The sequence below is a fragment of the Pongo pygmaeus genome, chromosome 10, assembly GCF_028885625.2.
Source record: "Pongo pygmaeus isolate AG05252 chromosome 10, NHGRI_mPonPyg2-v2.0_pri, whole genome shotgun sequence".
In the NCBI taxonomy this organism is placed as follows: Eukaryota; Metazoa; Chordata; class Mammalia; order Primates; family Hominidae; genus Pongo; species Pongo pygmaeus.
In genome coordinates, this window is record NC_072383.2 from 34,385,532 (window position 1) to 34,409,497 (window position 23,966).

A 23,966-nucleotide genomic window follows, 5' to 3' on the forward strand; every position below is an offset into this window, starting at 1 on the left:
AATGATGTTCTCTACTTAACCTCAGTCACTATCATGTAAATAGCCAGATTTTGTCATCATCAACAGCAAGCTCTCCACAACCACAATTTCAGGCATGCTTCCCTCTGATCAACACTTCCTACTTTTTCAGGTTCCTTTAAGATAGAAGAAATAATGGTATGCTCTTGTGCTGAGGATACTAATAAAATAGAGAGGGGGAATTAATAATACAAGCATTAGAGAGGAGGATTCTTAGAAGTGACAGGAGGTAAAATGGGATCTAACATGAAAGTGGAGGGATTCGTTATAGATAGGAGCGTTGATAGTTAACGTACTATCCATCAGGAAGGCAAATATATGGGATAGATCCTGGTAAGAGGGTTGATGATGTGGTGGGAGCCTGTGGAAGGTTTCTTCCCTTTGCTTCAATTTTCTTAGTAAAATGGGAAGTAAGGTCATTAATTAAAACTGAGAAAAGGAAGAAGGTGATAGAAGTTTGAAAAAAAGTGAGAAGGTATAAAATGGTGTGGTTTGAATGTCCCCTCCGAAACTCACAATGAAACTTAATCCCTGATGTGGCAGTATTGAGAAGCAGAGCCTGTACTGTAAGACATGACTAGGGCATAAGGGCTCTGCCCTCATGAATGGATTAAGTCCATTCATGAATCAATGGATTAATGAGTTAATAGATTTGTGGATGATCACGGGAGTGGAGCTGCTGACTTTATAAGAAGAGGAAGAGAGAGCTGAGCTAGCATATCAGCATACTCTGCCCCTTTGCCTTGAGATGTTCTGCACCACCTTGGGACTCTGCAGGGTCCTCACCAGCAAGAAGACCCTTGCCAGATGTGGCCCCTCAACCAGGGACTTCAAGGCTTTTCTAACTGTAAGAAATAAATTAATTTTCTTTATAAATTATCCAGCTTCAGGTATTCTGCTATGAGCAACAGAAAATGTATCAACACAATAGTCTTGTGACTCTCAAAAGAGTGAGAGGGAAAACAGATTGCTGTGCAGCATTAGCTAGCTAAATGAGGAATGTGGTCATGAATTTCAAGTGGATCCATGAGAGTTGTTTATATTTTTTCCAGTCATATTCATTTGCACATGTGCAAATATAGAGATGACAGAGCAATGAATTCAGCTAGGGCTGTGGTTTTGCCCTGCAAATACAAAAATAGAAAGCAACAAGAGAATTGAGGATGTACACAAGAGAGTGGCTCTGATTGACCATGGAATTGAAACTGAGTAAAAAAAGAAAAAAAATAATATCAAAGATATAGGAATTATGACATAGTGACAGAATCAACGGATTGGAGGTTTTGGTGAGTTGGAAGGGTTGTCTGAGTTGGGATGTAAAGTTAAAAGAACTTTCTATTCATTCTACTTTCTCTGTACTGCTCTGTTTCTGTAACATATTTGCAGCAAAACTCTTTGAAAGAGTTGAGGGCAGTATATTCACTGTTCAAATTCTATTTAAACTTACTCTAATCAGCTTTTCATATACTGTACCACAATCGCTCTTGAAAATGTGAACAATGTCTCCCCCACATTGCTAAATTCAAACAGGTCCATTCACAATCCTCATCCCACCCGGCCTTAGCACACTCCCCTGACAGCTACTCCCTCCTGGGAGCTTACTTAACTCTCATCCCTTGGCTTCCAGGTTCTGCCCTCCCGGCTTCCCTCCTACTTTACTAGCCTCTACTTCTCAGTCCACTTGGCTGTTCCTAACCTCTCAACGCTCAGAAATTTATCCTTTTTCTTCTTTTTCCCATCTATTCTCAACTATTTGATGATATCATCTCCTGGCTTAGGACATAATCTACATGCTGAGGATCCCAAATTTATATATGTATCACAGATTCACTTCAGAGTTCCAGAGTCATTACCTAGTTGCCCACTGAACTTGTCCACTTAGATTTCTGATAGAATCCTTAAATACCACAGGTCCAGATCTCCTCTTCTTGCCTCTGTAACTCACTCCATTCACAGTCTCATCTGTCTCAACTTGATTTTCCCAGATGCTCAGTCCAAAATCTTCAAGTCATTTTTGGCTCTTCTTATTTCACTCACATGCCCCAGCTCATCTATCAGGATAGTCTCTTTCTTACACCCCCAAAATATATCCAGTCAGTTCTCATGAACATGATTAACTACCACTTCCCTGGTCTGAAACACCATCATCTCCGGCCTGGATTAGAGCTTCCTTAGTGGACTTTCTGCTTCTATCCTTGTGCCTTCCTCAATGTCTATTTTCAATACAGCAGGCAGAATCATCTTTTAAAAACAGGTCATGCCACTCTTTTGACTTAAAACCTTCTAGTGGCTTCCCATATTACTCAGAGTAAAAGCCAAAAATAATGTAGCCCCCTCTACCTCTGCTTTTTCTCCTAGATTTCTCTTGGTGGGAACATGTAGCACAGGTTCTAGCTTCAGGGCCTTTGCAACGCTTGCCTTCTCTACATGAAAAGCCCTCCCAGATTCCTCAAGGCCCACCTCTCTACCACTTTGAGTCTTTGCACAATTTACCTTCTCAGCAAGATCTGTCCTGACTACAATGTTTAAAATTGCAACACTGCCTCCCATTCAGACTTTCCAATCCCTTTATTTTGTGCTATTATTTTCCATAGGACTTATTACCTTGTAATACACCATATAACTTATAAGAATGTGTGTGTGTGGAGGGGGACTTTTGACAGTTTTGCGCCAGATGTGTATCAAATTTCAAGAAAAATGTCTACGACATAAGTATTCAATAAATATTGTTGAATAAAGAAAATATTTTCTCTGAAAAATTTAGCCATGTGACTAAATAGCAATTGAATAATAACAATAACAGCTAAAGAAACAACTGGTTTTCTTCTCAATTATTTAAAGAGATGGCTAAAATCCATTCAGTAATTTACCTTTATTCTGTTCAAAGAATTTACAGGCAATCGGTTCTTTAATAAATTTAATGAAATAAATGTTCAGTTATTCTGAACTTAAAACCTTCAGATTATGAGAATAACATACTGCCTACTGCGCTAAGAAGGCAATTCAGGTATTCTCAAAATACTTGCCTTGACTTCTCTCCATGTTTAAAAAAAGATATAAGATATAAACATCATAAAAAGAGATGATAAGCAATTGCTTTTGATCTAGCATATATTTAAATGAATGTATATGAAGTAATTAGCTTGGAAAATACTTCATAGCTTTTGATCTACAGATAACATTCTGAGAACATAACATATTACAAGAAAAGAAGTAAATATAGACTGAAGCCTTAAACATTAAAAAATTCTCAGTAACAACTGGTCAAAATAATAAATCCAAGAACTTATTTTTTAGTATTACTTGATTCCTAGAAGGTCATTTGACCATAATTCTAGCTCTGGATTTCTATGCTCAGTGTGCAATTTTATGCCTTCCCTTACTTTGTAATATGTTTCTGACTCTCATGAGCTTACCTCCTGGTGAGCTCAGCTAGGTTTTGGAGAAAAATAGTCATAGCTCTACAAATGGGTTCATGTACCACTCTTGATGACCCTTCATCTGTGCCTCCACATCTCCTCGACCTTACTGCAAATAGTGTATTGAAATTACCTGTTTTCAGATTTGTCTTTCACTCTCTAAGACTTTCTTCTAAATTGTGGTCTTCATCATGGCAGAGAGTAAGTATCATTCATCTTTTAATGTATTTCATCATAAACATTTGCTAGGAACTAAGAAAATGTCTGTTGGAGTTTGTATGAAAATAATTTACCCTAAGATTCCTGTGACTAATAAAATCAAACTTCCCAAGCATTTATTCATATTATGTAGAAGACTAGGAGGCTGAGGTGAGAGGATTGCTTGAGGCCAGGAATTCAAGACCAGCTTAGGCAACATTTTGAGACTTCATCTCTAGAAAAAAAATAAAAAATAATTAGCTGGGCCTGGTGGTGCGTGCCTGTAGTCCTGGCAACTTGGGAGGCTGAGGCAGGAGGATTGCTTGAACCTAGGAGCTCAAGGCTGCAGAGAGGTATGATCATGCCACTGCACTCCTGCCTGGGCAACAGAGTAAGACCCTGTATCAAAAAAACAACAACAACAACAGCTAAAAAGAACCAAATCAGTGTTTGTGTATAAGACAATATTTATAACTGCCAGAAAACAAACTTCAAATTTCAATCATTTTGTAAGGATGTGACTCTGGCCTTAGTTCAAAGAGTCATCTCTTTTCAGAAAAGAAGCAACTGTGTACACCTAATACATTTCTTTCATGAAGGGAATTATTTAACCACCTCAAGTTCCTGCAAAGCATGTTTTATGAACTTCTATTTCAGGGAGACAGATCTCAAGTCTCTCCATTGTTCTGGGCAATTGTTGCTCCTTGATACCCTAGCTAGCCATATATCTTTTAAACTCCCCCTTTTTATAGTATCTGATTTTTCATTCCTTACAATGTTTTAGCATAGATAATTTCATTTTTTGCTTTCTTTTCAGAGAAATTTAATTTTTTAAAAACATTCTTACAGTAAACTATGGAGTCTCATTTTATGTATTTTTACATAATTTTTAATTTTTCTTATAATAATGCACATTAAGCATTCTTTTGGATACTATGCATGATGATTTTAGGCATTACTCTTCTAATCAACCATAGCTAATTGTAAATATTGTAAATTCATCAGCACATATAAGTCAGTGATTTCTTCCCATGTACATTTTCCTGCTTTTGTTTCATGTTCAATTTGTTCTGCTATTACGGTTCCTAATTATTTTCAATAGGTACTTAGAGTCCTAAAGGTGATAAATCTATATAATTCCTCATCCTCAACAAATTATTTTGCCAGTTACTATTCACCTCGTCTTTACACCATTAATAAATGCAAAGAAAATTGGTTCTCATACTCATCTCTGTGAGAGTACTATCATTAACCTCTTTCTAATGGGAACACAGTGTTATCTCACCACTCATCATCTCGTGTGGCTTTTAAAGATGATGTATTTAAAAAGGCAAAATGAAGTGGAGGATGATCAATCAATCAAAAGCATTCAATTGACACTTATGTGCCTACACAGTGGTGGAATAGGAGGGCATAAAAGTGGGTTACACACCCTTACATGCTGAAAATTTAGCATCTAGTTTGGAAACAGCTGGAGCTCAATATTAAGATACAAAATAATTGCTAGATTGTAATTACAGCTTTAAGTAATAAAGGATAATAGTTAATAATTGGACAGAGAAAGTGGACTCTCAGATGCATTTTCCTTAAAGATCTTATAGTACATAAAAACGAGGTTGTTATTCCACACAAGGAAAGCAGCATGAACAAAAGCACAGAGGCAAAGAGAGTCAGGTCTTTAGGAGGATGGTAAAAAGACCAAGCGCCCTTCTAGTGAGCAACCATGGAAGATCAGTAGGATAAACAAGATGAGGTCATTGAATTCATTTATTGATTCTTTCAATTCAGTAAGTTCACTTTGAGTTCCTACAGTGCTTTGTTAAGGCATCAAAAAGCAATATAGAAGTGAATACGGCAGATTTTCTGCCTAAGAAAGCAGCATAGAACTCTATATGTGTGGGTATATGGAACCAAAATGCTAATGGTAGCTTGGTATAATCATAGTATAACAGCTTTAATGACTTTTAAAAGATTTGGACTAGACATGGAATTACTGAAGTGCCACTTAATGTTTTTTTTACAAGGGATCTTAGATTTTCCTTTACACATTTTCTTATGTTTCTTTTTGTTGTTGTTTTCTATTTCCTGATTTTTATTACACTTGAACATAATAAAAATTACAAAGTAGATGTCTTCTCCTACAGTCTGTCTTATAAAGTGTTGCCAAGTGAATTATCCTAAAACATAACACTTATCCACAGAACTCCTCTGCTACAAATATTTTTTTTTGACAAGAGAGACTCTGAACATATTGGCCATGATTTCAAGGTTTCACTATACTTCAATTTCAGCTGATTTTATCTTCCATTATTCCTTCACTTTACTCTATTTTTTGATCAAAGTACCTTATCTGCTGTTTTCTTAGCAAAATTTCCTACTCTATGATTTTTCAAATAAAATATTTCCATCTAGGATGCACATCCTCTCCCAACTGCCACTAATCTGAATTTCCAGTTTCCTTCAACTCAGCTTAATGGCTCTTCTCCATGCCTTAGCTGGAAATAACGTCTCAATGTTCTGATTTCTACATTCTCCATCACATAGCTGGCACTTGTAATTCCTTATATTGGTAGTACATGTATTGTCTCCACATTATATTATAAATTTACAGAAATTGTCACAGATCCTTAGACTTTTCAGAGTGGAAAGAGTGAAGGATACATTGACTATACCCAAGATTAAATATATGTTGAATAAGGTTATTGGATGAATAAACAATCAATCAAGATGACGCTTGAAGAATATTAGTAATGAAGAAATACACAAATGCCAGCTGGGTTGTTTGGTTGCCTGGCAGGCTGATAGGGCAAAATGTCCAGGTATTTGAAAAAGGAGATGAGAACTTGAAAAATGTGGGAGTTTCCAGCAATGCTGCTAACTTCTAGGCCCATCAGGATGCTATTTAAATATAGAGACAAGTAAAACTTGAAAGACTATGATGTCTGAGCCAAATTATAAAGGAGGCCCAACAGACTGGAGCTGGGGCATACTAATAAGGTGAGGAAACAAAGTATTAAAGTTAAATTCAGTGTGTATGTGTGTGTGTGTGCGCATCTGTGTGTGGTGTGTGTGTGTGTGTGTGTGTGCGTGCCTGTGCATGTAGGTTTGATTTTGCTACATTTCAGTGAAAAGTTGGCATTTGAGCAGAATAATTTGACTTATAATAACGTACCCTTGATCTCTGTGTTTACGTGGACTACATAACGAACTCAGCAATTTCCTCTTCCTCTCTCTATAAAGGTAATTTCTAGTATGATGAAGTAATTAATGTAGATAAAGGTTTTGAGAACTAGAAATAATCATGTTTTCTGCAAGGAATTCATCCCAAGGCTAAACAAGTTCAAATAATGACTCTAGTCATTCATGATATTCATATGCAATTCCAGATTTTTAATTGAGTAGGATGAACAGGAAGATGCTGTTGTTCTCCAGCCTTCAAACTACCTGTCCTAAGCATACTTTGTAACCAACATATTTAATTGCAGGAAAACTACATCCCCTTGGCGTTTATGCTTAATATGTGTTCATCCATCTGGATAAATTTGAATTCTTACTCTTCCCAGCTGCATGACTTCAGGCAAATTTTTAAATCTCTCTGGGTTTCAGTTAACTCACATGCAATGGGGATAATTAATAATACTTACTCCATGCAGGCTGGTGAAGGATTATCAGGAAGGGTGCCTTGACAAATAGTGACAAAATTGCAAGTGCTCAAAATTCTTTTCTTCTTCTTTCCCCAACCACCCATATAAACAATGAAAGTCAGAGGCAGGTGAAATGATATCAAAGTTCTAGCAAAACTCTGAATGTGTGTTGCAGTTTTTCCTCTTACAAAATATCAGATATATACAATCTAATTTTTATGATTTTAAGGTTGACATTTTTATTTTTTTCTGATTTGTTCAATTTCACATAATTACTGAGAAATCCATAGCTAGCAAAAAGAAGTCTTCGCTCACGTGTTTTCATTCTCCTCTAGCTAGGGATAATCAAATAAGTGGTCTCTTTATACTCAACAGATAATATTTTGGAGATAGTATTTTGTTTTTCTGAGGTTCCAAAAAAACATTGATTACCTGAATTTGTCTTCATTGAGTATCCTCATATAATCTGTACATATCAACTAAAGAGTCGAATGATTCTGAATGCTAAGCTAATATATATTCACAGTGGTTAGTATTTTTAAAATGTTTTGCAGATTAATTGAAGATTTTTACCTTGAAATTTCTGAGTGTCTTAAGTCTTCGTGGCTATGAGATATCATATGTGGCTAAAGTTTTCTGGGATGGTAGTGATAATCAAGTAAATACATGAGGTAATTTTAAAGCAGTTTTCCCCTACAAGTGTAGTGAGACCAATGTCTTGGAAAAAAGGAAGTTCCTCCCAAAGACATTTTTTCCCCTATTTGTAAAACATGTAAAAAAAAGTGGTTTATTGGACAATTATTTTATAGTTCAATAAATATATATATAATTCAATAAATATATATATAGTTCAATAAATATAAAAATTAACATGGATATTTATTGAGTTACATTACATAAAGATCATAAATAAGAAAATTTAAAATAAGCCTAAATGTCATTGCTCAGGAAAACTTGTCACAATAAAAACAAAATATGAGGCATTCCTTAGTTATAAAATTTAAGTAGCACAGAAAAGTGTAACATGAAAAAGACACTTCCATCCATCCTCCTTATCTCAAAGTTCCTTATCTCAAAGGTAATAATTATTCTTACTTATCCCTCTGGAATACATTTAAGTAAGAAGTGGATTTATTTGTAGATATAATTCTCCCATTTACACAAAATACATATTGAATAGCCTTTCAATTCTAGTAGCCAATATGACCCAGTTTTTCAATTTGATAGATTTCTAAACCCTTAAAAGTATTACCACGTTGGAAAACATGGATGTGTCTTCGGTTTAGAGAGATAAAAAGGTAAGATTAGGAAGTCAATCAGTTTGCAGGAAATAGCAGTTACCTCTCAATAAGAGACCATTGATTTTACCCTGCCCTAGAATAAAACTAGTTGCTACTTTTGGCAACCCAAGAAAAGCTGCTAACATGCAATTTGTTTTAAGAACTGATGCCTCTACTTAGCAGAAAAAAATGCCTCTTTACAGGAATCATTTTTTCCTTTACAGTTAATACAATCAGAATATACTGTGGTTAATTATTTTCAACAAAGTTTTGTTGATTTTCCCAGGCTGAGTTAAAATGTATTTCCTTAAGGAAGTCCTCTTCTTCCTCCCTTTAATGTACACTCCTCCACATGCCCATGATATTTGGCCTCTTGTGGAACTTATACTTTGCCCAGTGTAAGAATCTGGTCTACATGAGCTCAAACACACAATGAAGTTTCATGTTTTTGGTATATGTGTTAAACAGTTGCAGACTAAATATGAATCTGTTAGTTGTGATTGTGAAATTCTAGATGATTTCTGATTGTGTAGAGCCTCCACGATATGCATTTCAAATGGCTTTCTTAATATTTATTGGTTGAATCAAATTAAGTTGGAAGACTACAAGTAGCAGCTATCAACTAATGATATTTCAATGGAAAGAGTTTAATAATAATCTGTAGTTACACGATTTTACTGAGACCTCACATTCTGTTAAGCCCCTTTCATGGTCCTGCTCCCTATTTGGCTTCTTTGTCCTTAGTTTCTCTCTCTCTGCCCCTATGTACTCTGTCCTACCCTTTCTCTCTTTATTTAATTATCTATTTCCTATGTCTTTCCCATTTCTCCTGTTTCTCTTTTCTCCCAACTAAAGTTTTTTTCTCTTATGAAATTTCACACACACACACACACACACACACACCAGTTTTATATATTTAATCTTTCCTTACCGGGATGATGACGTAGGCTCAGTAATTTGTCTTTGCACACGTGCATGTTTAATTAAATGTTCTTTTAAAGCAGTTTGGACTTCTGCTGGGATGTCAGGGGAAGTGTGGCTGATTTTTATTGCAGGCTCAATAGCTTTCATGGCTGGCTTTTCATTTTCCTTAATTTCTTTTTTCTCTTCAGTCTCAAAAACTTCAGTAGGAGCACTTGAAATGCTCTGTGGAAGGGTAGTGATGTTGGAAGTCACAGGTTTGCTTTTCCAGCATGGCCAACACAGCTTCCAGAAGACAAAAAGTGAGACAACCAACAAGGCCAGTCCACAAAAGCTGACAACGACTGCTAACAGGCTGACCGAAATATCTGAAAAAATTACAATGTAAAAATGATTAATTAATATTGTACATAAAAAAGCAGAAATGGAAAGAAAATTTTACATCATAATTGTTATTATTTCCTGATTCAGAATTTCAAAAACTCAATTTTAAGTTATCTTTTTAGGAAGAAAAGGTTAATAATCATTCCTGGAAATTCTCAAAGGAGGTACTTGAAAAGTTCTACCCCGGTAAAAATTCTAATTATATACAGGAAAATTATGATGTATGCATATTATTTCCAAGTACAGTATGATGGGTTCAAGATTTTGCAAACAAAGACTGAAAAACTCCAACCTGCCATGAAGCCATGAGGCAAGAAATTCTAAAACTTCACACAATAGGAAACTCTTGTTTGCTTCATCTTTGATCTAAAGATGCAAGCTTCTCATTCTCTAGGCAGAGAATCATATTAAATATTTGTGTAAACTGTTTTCAACAGTATAAATGAGAATAACACATTACTAATAGAGAATGAGACACTATTAGTCACATTTTTCAACCTCCATAGATTCTTTCTGATAATTTTGTATTATGTTTCTAATTTCTCTTAATTTCTTGAGTCCTAAATTAATTAATGAACTGTGCTATGGCCTGAATTTTTGTATCACCCCCCAAATTCATATGCTGACATCCTAATCCCCAAGGCCATGGTATTAGGAGGTGGGAGTTCTAGGGAGGGCATTAGGTCATGAGGGAAGTCTTCATGAGTAGGATTAGTGTTCTTATAAAGTAGGCCAAGGGTGCTCTTCTGCCCTTCTACCATGTGAGGGCATAGGAAGAAGGTGTCATCTATGAACCAGGAAATGGGCCCATGGGACTAGCACAGGCATTCTCCATGGGGACTTGACCCTGTACATTTTACAATATAGAGAAGCAGAAAATTTTTGTTTCCTGAAGATGTCAAGCTTTTTCCTCAAAGAAGGGAGAAACTGATATATCATTTCTTAAGGATGGGGGTGGGTCAAGATTCCATCATAATTACAATGTTGTAGCTCCTTGCATCCAGAGACATAAGGCATGGGAGAAAGGGAATTCTGCTTAATAGAAAACAGTGCAAGAAGTTGGATTAAGTAGAATTTTATCCTGAAAAATAAAACGAAAATTATGCAAACAAGCTTATTGTATTTTATTTATGTTTTGCATTGCTTGCCATAGCAATTGTGACTAATCATTAATAGTATTAAAAATGAAATTAAGTGCTTAATGCATAGCTCTTCATGACATATTTTTCCCCCAATAACAAGCCTTGTTTAACAAAAGAAAAATAACCTATCAAAAGATTAAGTGAGGATCTAGGAGAATTTATAAAGTCATCAAAAATTTTTAAATGACTTTTTCATGTTTGTGATTCATTTAACTATGACATGAAGTACACTATGAGTTTGGATTTAATTCAAAGAAAAATGAGTAATCCCAGAAACATTTTAAATCAAGGTGTTGAAATGAAAATATGCATTTCAGAACTAACATTTTGACTAAAGAGAAGATAGAAGTGAAGGCAAGACTGGAAGAGGAAACACTAGTTAATAGATTACAAAAGCTATCCATGTGAGAGACTAGTGGTTCTGAACCAGGGTTGCTGAAATGGGAAAGAAAAGATTCCAGAGAACATCAAAGCTCTAGTGGAGTGTGAAGATTAAAAAGGACAAGAATGTGACTCACTGGGATGATGAAGTAAGGAAGACAATGACTTCAGTTTTGCTCGTACTGAGTTTGAAGTACTTATGGTCATGCATGTAGAAATTTTGAGTAGGCTATTGGTCATGCATAAATGCAAGTTAAATAAATTGCAACTAATTTAACTTCCTTAAGCAGTGGGATCTGAATCCATAGAAGATAAATGTTCCTCAACAGAATCCTGAGTACACCAATATTTAAAGAGAGTTTCAAGGCATAAGAAACCTGCACAGAAGAATGGAGAAAAGGAGAAAGAAAGATATGCAAAAAAAATCAGGTCAGCGGGTATTCACAGAAGCTAGGAGAATATTTTAAGAAATGATTGATAGTGTAAATCATTAAAATAAGTTCAATTAAAACAAGAGTTGAGAAGTGAACATTAACTTTAACAAGTATATCTTTAGTGAATTCTATGAGACCAGTGAAGCAGATGTTGTGTTAACCAGATTACTGTGGATTAAGAAATGACTGGCGGCCAGGCGCAGTGGCTCTCGCCTGTAATCCCAGCACTTTGGGAGGCCGAGATGGGCGGATCACGAGGTCAGAAGATCGAGACCATCCTGGCTAAAGCAATGAAACTCCGTTTCTACTAAAAACACAAAAAATTAGCTGGGCGTGGTGGTGGGTGCCTGTAGTTCCAGCTACTCGGGAGGCTGAGGCAGAAGAATGGCATGAGCCCGGGAGGTGGAGCTTGCAGTGAGCCGAGGTTGCGCCACTGCACTCCAGCCTGGGTGACAGAGCAAGACTCTGTCTCAAAAAACAAAACAAAACAAAAAAAAGACTGGCAGTGCGGAAATGGACTCTGTGAGAGTAGATAATTCCTTCAAGAAATTATACCTAAGGAAGGAGGAGAGAGAGGGAGCAATAACTACAGCAGCACATGGAGTTGATGAAGGTGTTTTTATTAGGATTTGCAATACTTCAGCATGCTTCAGAATGGTGAGAAGGAATCAGTGGACAAGAAGGGATAGGCAATTAAGCAGAATAATTAACAGTGAAGTCCCATAAAAGGTGACAATGGATGAGGTCTGAAGCAAAGATCAAAGAATTGGATTGCTTCCTTCTTTGTAAGAAAAAGAGAATAGTTCTGGATGCCAGTAAGGTTATAGGTCTCGAGGCAGGAAGTCAAGTGAATTCTTGTTTATAACTATATTTTTCTCTCCAAAGGAGGAGTTAGGGTTAACTGTCAATTATGTTGGAATATTTGGGAATAGTTTGGGATATTTGAAGAGCATGAGAAAAGTTTGAAATAGGAACTATAGAGAACAGGAGAAACTTGAATAGGAAAACATTGGATGCCTGGTCAGAATATACATTTCTTTCAAAATTGGAGACCAATAAAGTGATACTAGTCTGCCTGGTTTTAAAATCTTCTAAATATTCAGAAGCTTTGGTGTAGGGGGCAAAGAGACAAATAAATGCATCCATGCATAAGGTTTTTGGTTTGTTTATTTTTCCAGAAGAATGTGACAGACCCCAAAGGAGAGAGTGTATTGGGCAGATAAAATGATGCATCATAAGTATGATGTCATACTTACTGAAAGAAAATTCAGAGATAAATAGAAAAGTTAATAGACTGGAGTTTCTAAATGAGAAAGATGAACTCATAGGAGATTTTGGTTGGGGATTGAAATATTTGGATTTACAATGCTATGGTAGTATTGTTCACCATAATGACAAGGGTTTGAGTATGAGCATAAAAGAAAAGAGGTAAGGTGAACTAGAGAAGATCACTGGAGGAAGGTGGCCAATCACTGGGAGGCCAGGGAGATGAATCTGAATGTCCTGGCTTTTCTACACAGGCTTTCAAGTTACCCATTCCAATGGGCAAACTTGATGACTAGGCTCTCTAGCTCTAATTTTCACTGTCTCCAGATAATTAAAAAGAATCCATTACATAACATTCATCCTATTATATCTGGAAAGATTAAGAGCTAATGAAATAAACAGAAATTAGATTAGGCTCTGAGATACTTAGGTTTAAAATTGCTCAAACTCTGGTTTGATTACATACACATGCATAAACTTTATTCTGCCACTGTCTGTCTATATGTCTGTCGGTCTGTCTCACTATATATCTCTAACTAATTTTAGTCAGAAACATTTTACTCTTTTATCATGTTTTAATATCCCAAAATAAAGTGACATAGTTCAGAAAAACTGAGAAAAAGATCACTGTCATCAGAAAATACAGGGAACTTCTAAAATGCGAATTCCTCAGAAACTTTTAGCATAGCGGAACTTTGCTAAAGTCTGTATAACCAGGCCATAACATTTGCATGATCTTGTCCACTGAAACTTATAAATACTGCTAGGTCCAATTACCTACTACCCATGCAGCTAACATGATCATGCAGAAAAGCACAGGCCAAGTGTCCTGTTCTCAATTCCAATTTCTGCATGATCATGCAATTACTACTGCTTGAATTGATACTCTCCTCTGTGTCTATCTGTATCTTTTTAAAAAATTTTAAAATTCTAGTTCATTTTTAATTTTTCAAAATGTACAAAAGTGTGATTTCCAATAATTAATCAGAAATTAATATAATTTAGTTCATCGATATTCCAAGCCTTTTGTTTCCTTCCTGCTTCCTGTTGTTGCCTGACCACAGTCCATATTTGCTTATGGCACCGTTTCATAGAGAAAGAGGGGGAATAAAACTCAAATCAAATTTTGGGATTATCTTTGAAGTTAATTTATTTATACTATTCATCTGATATTACCATTATAACAATTAGGGCATGCTTCTGATTTCTACAACAAGGGACCAAATTAATAGTGACTGAAACAAGATAGTTTATTTCTCTCTCATGTGAAGCAAGACTGTCCCAGCATAAACAGGCCACGGCAGATTTATCAACTCTAAGGTGCCTGGAATTCTGGTTTGTCTTATATTTTTGCTCTCCTATTCAAAGGTCTTTGCTTCTCTTTAAAGTCCAAGATGGCAAGCTACTACGTCCATATTTCAGGCAGCTGGATGGAAGAAGAAGATGGAAAAAGGGAAGGTGAGGGTATGTCATTTCATTTTAAAAGTACAAATTTGAAGTTGTGCACATTACTGCTAACTTCCCAAGGGTCAGGACTTAGTCATGTGGCTACACTAAACTGGAAAGAGACTGAAAAATGCTCTTTTAAAACTTTTTATGCTGCCATATTCTTAAGAAAAATAAGAGATCCTATTGCTGTGAAGTAGAAGAGGGAGATGAATACTGGGAAGCAACTAGTAGTTGCTTTCTCATCTATAAATCTAATACATAATATCATCAATCAACAACAATCCTTGCACGTTGCCTCTTATAATGTCCATTTTAAATTTACTGACCTTTGCCTTTCTCTTGAATTTCAATAAATGATAAAAATTATATAAATACTATATTTAATCCATTATAAAATACACACTTTAAAACATTTTGCATTTTTGAAATGAGAATGTTATCTTAGTATTGATGGCTCGTTACAATAGCTAATAGCCAGGCAGTAATTGTGTCATAATTTTCGTTATTTGTGTATGCGCTAAAGCAAAAGCATCAGCATCAAAATTCATAGAATAAGTCCAAGTGGCTTATAAGAGAATATTGGAGAAAATAGTGAAGCATATCCTTCAACCTTATAAGTCAAATTTTTGGAAATGAGTGGTGAAGGTGGTGAGTCAGATGTATTTAGAAACACTGCCAACATTCCACCTATTTGCACAGTTAGCTTTAGAGCATAGTACCATTGGCCTGTATATCTTTTATGAATTCTTTTAAGAAAAAATGCATCATTAACACTTTTTATGGCATAGAATATGATAATGTGTGGAAAAACAAGGGCATCATTAATTCTGAATCAAAAAACCATTCAGAAGAATCAGACTCAGAATTTTAGTTTTAAAATTACTTTAACCTATTTATTTATTTTATGTTTTCCTTCTTATATATGTGTCAGAGTGATATAAGATTTCTTTAAAAGTCTAGGTTTTAAAAGAAGTATTTCTATACATATAAAATAAAAATTCCATGTGATTAAAAAGCATTGTGTCATAGTTTATTTGGCAACATTCTCTTTCCTTTCTTGGTGCCACATAAAACAATGGCGCATCTTATAACCAAAGGCATCTTCGATTTGATAAAACGTGGTACCAAATATGGTATTCGAATATCTAAATTTATTAAAAAGCTTTACATATGCTCATAATTGTGTAAATTATTTATAATTTGTGACTGTATATTACTCATATATTTACATTAACTTGAACATCACACAGAGCATCACATACATTTAATTAATGGCACTAGTACATTTAATGCTTGGCACAGTGGCTTTGACATAGGAAGTGCTCAATAAATATTGCTTGAATAAAAGCATAATGCTAAAACCACTTCTCAGGTACATTAACAGCTTATATTGTAACAGATTAGAAATTATAGGCTTCTGAATATTGTTTTGTCCATTAGTCCTATAAATCCATGACTACTAAAACATCACTAAGGGAATAATATTAATAAATACTGAAGAGAAAACAATAGCCTTTGTTTAATTAAGACAATATTGCGGTATGGACAAATTGACATTTACAATGTTTTAAAAATTGACTGTCATGTTATCTAGTCAACAATGGAATAATAAATTAGACAGTAGATCATAACATACATCAAGGTCCATCTAAGGAAAAAAAAGGTCATTAATATCGGTTCCTTTCTATTCCCCTTAGGATGATTCCCTGCTTCTGGCTCCAAGGTCATTACAGCACAATTCCATAAAGAAAGAAAGGTGTAAAGAGTTTTATTAATTTCTGGTAATAAACCCATAAGAGCTTCTACTTTTTTTCCTCAATAGTCTATGTGAGGCATGTTGATGACAGCTCTTATAGCTTCAGTGACTACTTAGGATGTATTTAACATTATGAAGAAAAATAAAATTACCTTATAAAATAATAAAAGAAGCCATCTCTTTAGTCAGGAATTCTGTTTGTAAACTTGGTCGGTATTAGATATTCCACCAACAAAGGAAACTGGCATTGTGCCAGTTAGACAAAAGACCTATAATAATAACACTCCTTATCTGAAGGTTCAGTTTCTTTGATAGATTCATACTAATGACGCTCTGAGATCTTTGAGTGTGTGACTCTCAGCTCTTTTTCAGTCACATTTTGTCTCCAATGCCTCATAGTACTGAATGCTAATAGTATACACTGTTAATTACTTAACTTGACCAAAATATGGTAGGAAAATACAGCACACAAGATTTTAACGAATTATTTTTTCTAATTACAAATTAACAAAAACAATGTAACTGGTAATTTAATATCTGTTTTCATTACAGACTTATTTATAAACATATGAAAGGAACCATATTTGGGATTATATGAGTTCAAAGTCGTGCATTTCAAACACACTAAAAATCTTTTATGTGATTTTACAGTTGACACAAATCAATTATATTTGGCCAAGAATATGTAAACACCTACTCGTGTACACTGAAGTACACATATGTGTATAGTCAAGTAAGAAAAATGAAAAACACTTCTTGTTATATTTGGATGACAGAAAATCTAATAGAAAGGTTTGAGATATGGGTCATAATTGCACACTAATAAATTTTATTGGCCCGTAATTATAGCCAATAATGTAATAATATTAACAGCTTATCTTCACAGACATTTTTTCCAATGCCCTTCAGTGCCAAGGATGCCCCCAGAATCTCCTCTTCCTATTCCTACTCTTTGTTAAACCTAGGCTAAAATCTAAGAAGCCCTGGTTTCTTAGCCTATCTCCATCACTAACCAGTGGTGATTTGAAGGGAAGTTAAATTTCTTTGCCTTAGTTTTCACATCTGCAAAGTGATGATTCCTACTTTCAACTGGAACGATTAACAGCAATTTGAATAATGAGATAGTTACTTTTCCCCTGCCACTTTCTACTTACCACACTAACATGCTTTCCTTTTACTGCCATACATGAATATATTGAACAGAGATTCTAGAACTTGTAGACTCAGTGCTATAAATTTAGCCATGAAATTATAGCTCCACCTGAACACACTCTGAAGAAAGTCAATGGATACCTATATCAAGTTCAGTTGCTTTTTCATGAGTATATTGCTCACTGAATTCTAGCTTCTTAATGTCTCAAGTGCTCTAATTTCTGCTATTATCATAAACTAGATATTTTGTATATCTATATAGGATATTGTATTAGATACTGGTGACATAAAAATACAGATGTATACAATTTAGTTGCAGAAGGGATTTGAAGGTTATTAAGTAAGACTCATTATTTTACAAATAATAAAGTTGAAGCTTCTTGGTAATAAATCCCTTGATTCATTCATTCATTTAAAAAATATTAATTGGGCCGGGTGCGGTAGCTCACGCCTATAATCTCAGCACTTTGGGATACAGAAGTGGGCGGATCACCTGAGGTCGGGAGTTTGAGACCAGCCTGGCCAACATGGAGAAAACCCCCATCTCTACTAAAAATACAAAATTAGCTGGGCGTGGTGGCACATGCCTGTAATCCCAGCTACTTGGGAGGCTGAGGGAGGAGAATCGCTTGAACTTGGGAGGCGGAGGTTGTGACAAGCTGAGATCCTGCTATTGCACTCCAGCCTGGGCAACAACAGTGAACCTCCGTCTCAAAAAAATAAAATAAAAATAATAAATAAATAAAGTAGCTAGTATGAACCACAGATTTTTCAAGGCACTGGGGATAAAACAATAAACAAGACCCTGCCCTCAAAGAGCTGACATGCTATTGACTTAACGTGTACAACGTTAGTGGAATAAAATGTAGATTGGGAAGAATATAATCGTATGTTCAAAATAGAAATGATTTTAATTGGCATTGGAAATTACATTAAACATTAATGGTAATGATTGTCTTCTACCGGAATTTTGTATTTAAAAAAGCTTGTAAATGAACGCAGATGCATCTCAAATTTCTTCAAAAAGCCAAAATTACAGTAATGACTGCTTTTTAAAAATGTGATTTGAAGTTGGTATACAAAATCACTCATAAGAATTAGATGTCAGAGACTCATAGTTCATAGAAAAGGGAAATACAGCTTTTAATTTGTCACAAAGGAAAAAGAAAAGGTTAAAGCAAAAAGAAATTCCTGCCAATACTGCTAACATACCGGGATTTAAGAAGAATAAATGTTTGCTGAGACCTTCTTGGCTTTGAAGATAAGTCTCCATTTCCGTTTGAAGTAAATCAGACCAAGCACAAGGCGTATTGATGATCATGTGACAGTGAGACTAGACATAGTAGAAGCTGGCCACTCTTCAGTGGAGTGACAATGTGGAGGAAGGAAAAATACCCTCTTATATATTCTTCTTCAAACGGGCCTATCATTCCGAATTCACTGCGGCTCCATTATTCTTTTATAGACCTACAAGTCTCAAGGAAAACATTCTACTGATAATATGTTTGTCAATTGGAATTCTTTATACACTCATTAGGATGTGTAAAACTCTGTTATGGTGATTAAAAAATGATAACTCAATTAATTGGGTAGTCATTTGCTTTGTCCCTCTACTATGAAGTCCCTCTACTAATTTTAAGCCTTTATCATAGACCCACTATGCCTTGATCTTAGAGGGAAATTATGATGTAATTCTTATAATTTTACTTAACTATCCCTTTTCTTGTCAGTTAAGTACTTTAATAAAATTATTTCCCATATACCTACTTTTATCCCTCCCTCTAAGAAACTGAAGAACATATGTATGAATTTAGAAGAATTTGTCTGAATTTTTATTTTAGAATTTTTAGTCCCAAATTAAAATTGTGTAAACATGCAAAATTAGAACATTGATGAATTAAATGCTTATGAAAATCTTTAAAGTAAGGTTAGATCTATACAATTGTGATGTGAGCTCAAGTGACTGTGAGCTTAAGTGGGTTTGATTAGCTGTGATTTATGAGGTCTGCCTTTTAAGCAACATAGGTTCCTTGAAATTGATGAGCATTTGAGCAGTAATTAAGGAGTAATCAGAAATTAAGCTAAATCCAGTTTAAAAACGATTATATATATTCAGTCACAGTATGCCTGAAAAATAACTTTTGGGCCCAATATGTTGCTTTGTATTTTCCCTAAGCATTCTAATATTAAATCATATTGTGCATTGAGATTAATTTAGTGGGTGACATATCTATTTCGGGAGAGGGAGAGAATCTATGGTAAAAAGACTCAAAATATCTGATATTCTAAAAAGTGCACATGGTGAACTTTCTAGAATATTAGTAATGCTGGCACATATAATGACTCTGATAAACTACGCCAAAAGAGTAAATGAACTTGTGTTGGCAACTTTAGTGTAAGTTTTCACCAATTTTATTAAAGTATGAGATTGGTCATGTTGTGATCATATTGTGATTGTGAGATCCTCAATGGCAACAATACTGCTGCTGCTTCTGCTACTGCTGACATGGTAGAAATAATGGTGATGCTTGCACTTCACTGGCATTTGCAAAACCCGTAAGATAATATCTTACATATATACATGATTTGTAAGCTCCCTTCATGTAGAATGACTTTAACTGGAATTACCTGAATTTCTCTCCCACTATCTCTATGTGAAGGAATTAAAAATATACACAATTTTGGAGCTTGTAATTATCACTGTAATATTAGAACAACCAATACCATCTGGGCAGTGCTGATTAACTTTCAAAGTAAATAAGCACTGTGCCATTCAACATTGTTGATGTCTTCCTACCAAAAATGGCCTTCTCATTGAACAACGAGTAGAAGGATCACTGGAAGTGCTTTATTTAGGAACCTATAATAACAAGCATGAGAGCACAAGTCATAAGAAAATCTACTTTAAAGAACAGTGTGACGCTGGGTGGCTACGAAATATAATTAAATATTTGGCAAACAATCTTTAAATCCACTTCATAGATATCTATTAACTTTGAGAGTCTATTTGCAGATTAAAGTATTTTACTTCTAACTGTTGCTTAGATTCGCAAATGAAAAATGTATAGCAATCTTGTTTGTCTTTATACGTCATACACAACCTAGTGGAATATCTTTCCTAGTAATAGCCAATAAATATGTGTGTTCCTATATTAAATCGAATACCCCACTTGTATACATTATGTAGTCTATTTTTCCTCTTAAGGGGAGGAAAATATTCTTGCAATTGTTTTAGGCTAATTTTTCTCACTTTTTATTCCCAAGGGGAAAAGTTCAAAAGGAATTCAGACTACAACTACTTCTTGTAGTGACTAGGAAAAAACTGAGAACCATTTCTATAATTCATATACTATAGTTTATCTGAAGCTGATATAGTTGTGCATTTTGGACAGATTTCAAAGCTGGAATTTGGTTTCTAACGTCCACATATTTTCCTCATTACCAGCCAGTCTGAGACCCGGGAAACCACTATTTGGTGTGTGATCACAAAAGGGCAGGAAAGAGGAAAATCAGTAGTTTTATTCACAGCATCAACTGTTCAATTACCAAAGCACAATCTTCAAACTTAAATACTCTCATTTCGTCCAGTGTAGCCCCTTCTCTGAGTGTTACCTTTAGCACGTGGGTCACTAAAGACGTTTCAGAAAAGCTTATCTAATATCACTACAGAGGACTCTGAAGTCACACTGTTCTGGTCTTTACCTGATACTTAGCAACGACACAGAATACAACATGCCCACACAGTGCCTTCCACTGAGTTTCATACACTCCTAGGAATTTAACACCTACTGAACGAATGGAAATGATTCTCAGTTGTGTTTATACACTGAGAAAATGTTAAAGTTTTCTGATCCGGGGTCCAAGCAGCGGCATCTCTTCAAGCTCTGCCAAGTGCAGACAGAGCCCCCTTGGCTCACGTTGCCGTGGATCAGAGAATTCCAAACCCTGCAGCTACCCATGTGAACAATGGAATGTAAAAGCTAAACTAAACCCATTCCCACTTCCCGCTTGGCTTTGACGCAGGGGTGGTGGTGGAGAGGATTCACTAAGTGTGCCCCGCTTTGCTCCCTCCCAGCACGCAGGGCTCCATGTTGTCCTGAGCTTGGCTGTCCAGCTCTTGTTGCCCTGACTACCTTCAACTCTTAAAATCCCGCCAGGAGATAAAAATGACAGGAAAAGCAAAGGGAAAGAACCTAGAGACGGAATGGCAACCTTCCAGCCGAAAATCCCAAAAGCAGTGTTTTTTGACTCCTAGTGCAACAAGTGACCCTCTCAAGCGGCTCTTGAAACCACGCAGCCCGCAACTCGGGGACCCACCTCGCGTGCGCGCGAGCAGCACAGCAGGCTGGACACACCAACCTTTTCCCTAACCATGACCCAAACAGTGGCTCGGATTCGATCCTTTCCACCCCCAAGCCTTGAGGAAAATCCACTTGAGACTTTTTTACATCTCCAGATTTTCGACAGTCGATATCCTCCTGCATCCAGCCCATTTCCTAGTTTCCTGAAGGGTAGGGAGGACGTCTGTGAGTTGGATGTATGAGAGCGTGCGTGTGCTAGGGATTTTAAACGTTTCCCCTCTCTTCCACTTCTTCGATATGTGTTCTGAGCTTTAGGTGTCGCCTCACAAATGGGATCAATAATCCCTGTTTTACCAACTTTGTCATGAAACCCTAGAAAATCATATATATTAAAAGGGCTTTAGAAATTGTCAAGTGCCCGACAGGTTGGTTGCAGCCGCGAGTTACCCCGGAGGCCAAGGCAGCCACCTCTGCAAAGGAGTTCTGCGTCCCAGCATAGATTGTCCGTCCCGCCTGGCCCCCATCAACAAGGCCGGGACCAGCGGCCAGTGGAACGAGCGAGAGCAGCCCTAGTCCCACAGGTGAGCCGCCCCCACAAGCAGCCAAGCCGCGAGCCGTCCAGGCGCCGTCACCGCCCGCACTCACCTCTCCACTCCGGGAGGGAGATGGGAGGAGTGGGAGAACGCGGAGAGGCGCGGCGAGGCTGGAAGCGGGAGACTGCGCCGGGAGGCGGGAAGCGGACCAGAGAATGGGAGAAGCCCGGCAGGTGGACAGGAGGAAACAAAACCCAAACGCCCCACCTTCGAAGTCGCCAGGAGCTGAGCGAAGGAAGGAGCGAGGTAGGAAAGCGCGGCGCCCCAAATATGCCCCGGGAGCGGCGCGGGAGGCGCAGAACCCCGGAGCTTGCAGCCGAGCGCGCGGGGTCCCAGCGGAGCGCGAGGACGCGAGCGCAGCCCTCCCGGTTACCTGTGCTGCTTCCGCCCTGGCTGCCCCTGTCCCGAGGGAAGATGCCCGAGCACTTCTCCCACTCCACCTGGCCCGCGAAGCACAGCTCGGTGACGATGTGCAGAGCCTTCTGGCACAGACTGTTCACTCCGTCCTCCTTGTGGAAACTCATCGTTTGGCTTTTCTTTCGTTTTCTCTTTTTTTCCCAGTTAGCCGTCTTTTCCCTTCCCGTATCTCTAACCCCTCTGGCGCCCTAAGCCATAGTCCGCCCGCGGTGACTTTGGCTGGAGAGTGCGCCGCTGAGAGCCGGCAACTCTTAGGAGCCCCACGTTGGCCCCATGGCGGGAGCGGAGGGCGCAGGGGAAGGAGAGGCCCGAGAGGAGGCTGCGGCTGCGGCAATGTTTGCACCAACTCTCCCGCCGCGCTAGCGAGCAGAGGCGCGCTGGAACTAGAGACCCGGCATGGAGTGCTGAGGGGAGGGGGGAGCCGTAAAAAAGCCAAAGCAAGCCCTCGACTCGCAAGCACGCCCCGCTCCTCTCCCCAGCGCACTGGTGTTTCTGGCGGGTGCCTGGCGGCGACGCGTCCAATCGCAGCCCCGCGCGGGCGCTGGGTGACAGGCGGCGGAGCGCGCAGACCCGACTCCCCGCGTCCTCTGAAGAAGGGACTCGGGGAGGGAGGGAGGGAGAGAGGGCGGGCGGCCCGGCGCCCCTGCCGAGGCCGGGGATGCTCATTGTTGCCCAGAGCTGGCCCGAGGAGCCCTCTCCGTTTTCCCAATACTTTTCCCTGCATCAGTGCAGCCATCCCCGCCGCCTTTGTCTCTCCAACTTTTCCACGGATGTATTCTACTTTCTGTGCTATCTGCTTCTGCCCTTCTGGAAAGGTCACCCCAATCGAAGAAAAACTGAAAAAGTTAATTAGAAAAAAGAATGCGTGAATAAGCAAACCCTCTTAGGTAGATCACAAAATAAAATGTTATTTGTACTAATAATCAGATAAGATTCTGTCGATTAATCCGTAATTGGCGATTGAGAATGCACAACTTGACTCCCTCCATCTCCTTTCTTAGTGACTTAAAACAAGACATGGATGTTAAAGGGAACAGGATTAAGTTCAAATCTGTCACACATCTCAGCCTAACCTTGAAGCTGTTTTCAGGTCTTGGCGATCCTCCCACTTCAGCCTCCCTAGTAGCTAGGACTCCAGGGACTCCAGGCGCTATTTTTTTTTTTTTTAAACTTATTATAAAGACAAGGATCTCACTATGGTGCCCTGGCTG

General features: G+C 37.5%; 1 protein-coding gene across 1 annotated transcript in view; it reads right to left on the minus strand.

Annotated features, from left to right (window-relative positions):
- SYT10 (synaptotagmin 10) overlaps nucleotides 1-23,282 on the minus strand; it is a 68,880-nt gene extending 45,598 nt beyond the window's left edge. Inside the window, exons 1-2 of the mRNA XM_054444165.2 lie at nucleotides 22,712-23,282; nucleotides 9,491-9,848 (exon numbers count right to left, since the gene is read on the minus strand). Coding sequence (XP_054300140.1) covers nucleotides 9,491-9,848; nucleotides 22,712-22,862 — 509 coding nt within the window. The 5' untranslated portion in view covers nucleotides 22,863-23,282. The remainder of the gene's footprint in view (nucleotides 1-9,490; nucleotides 9,849-22,711) is intronic.
- Nucleotides 23,283-23,966: the final 684 nt, after the last annotated feature.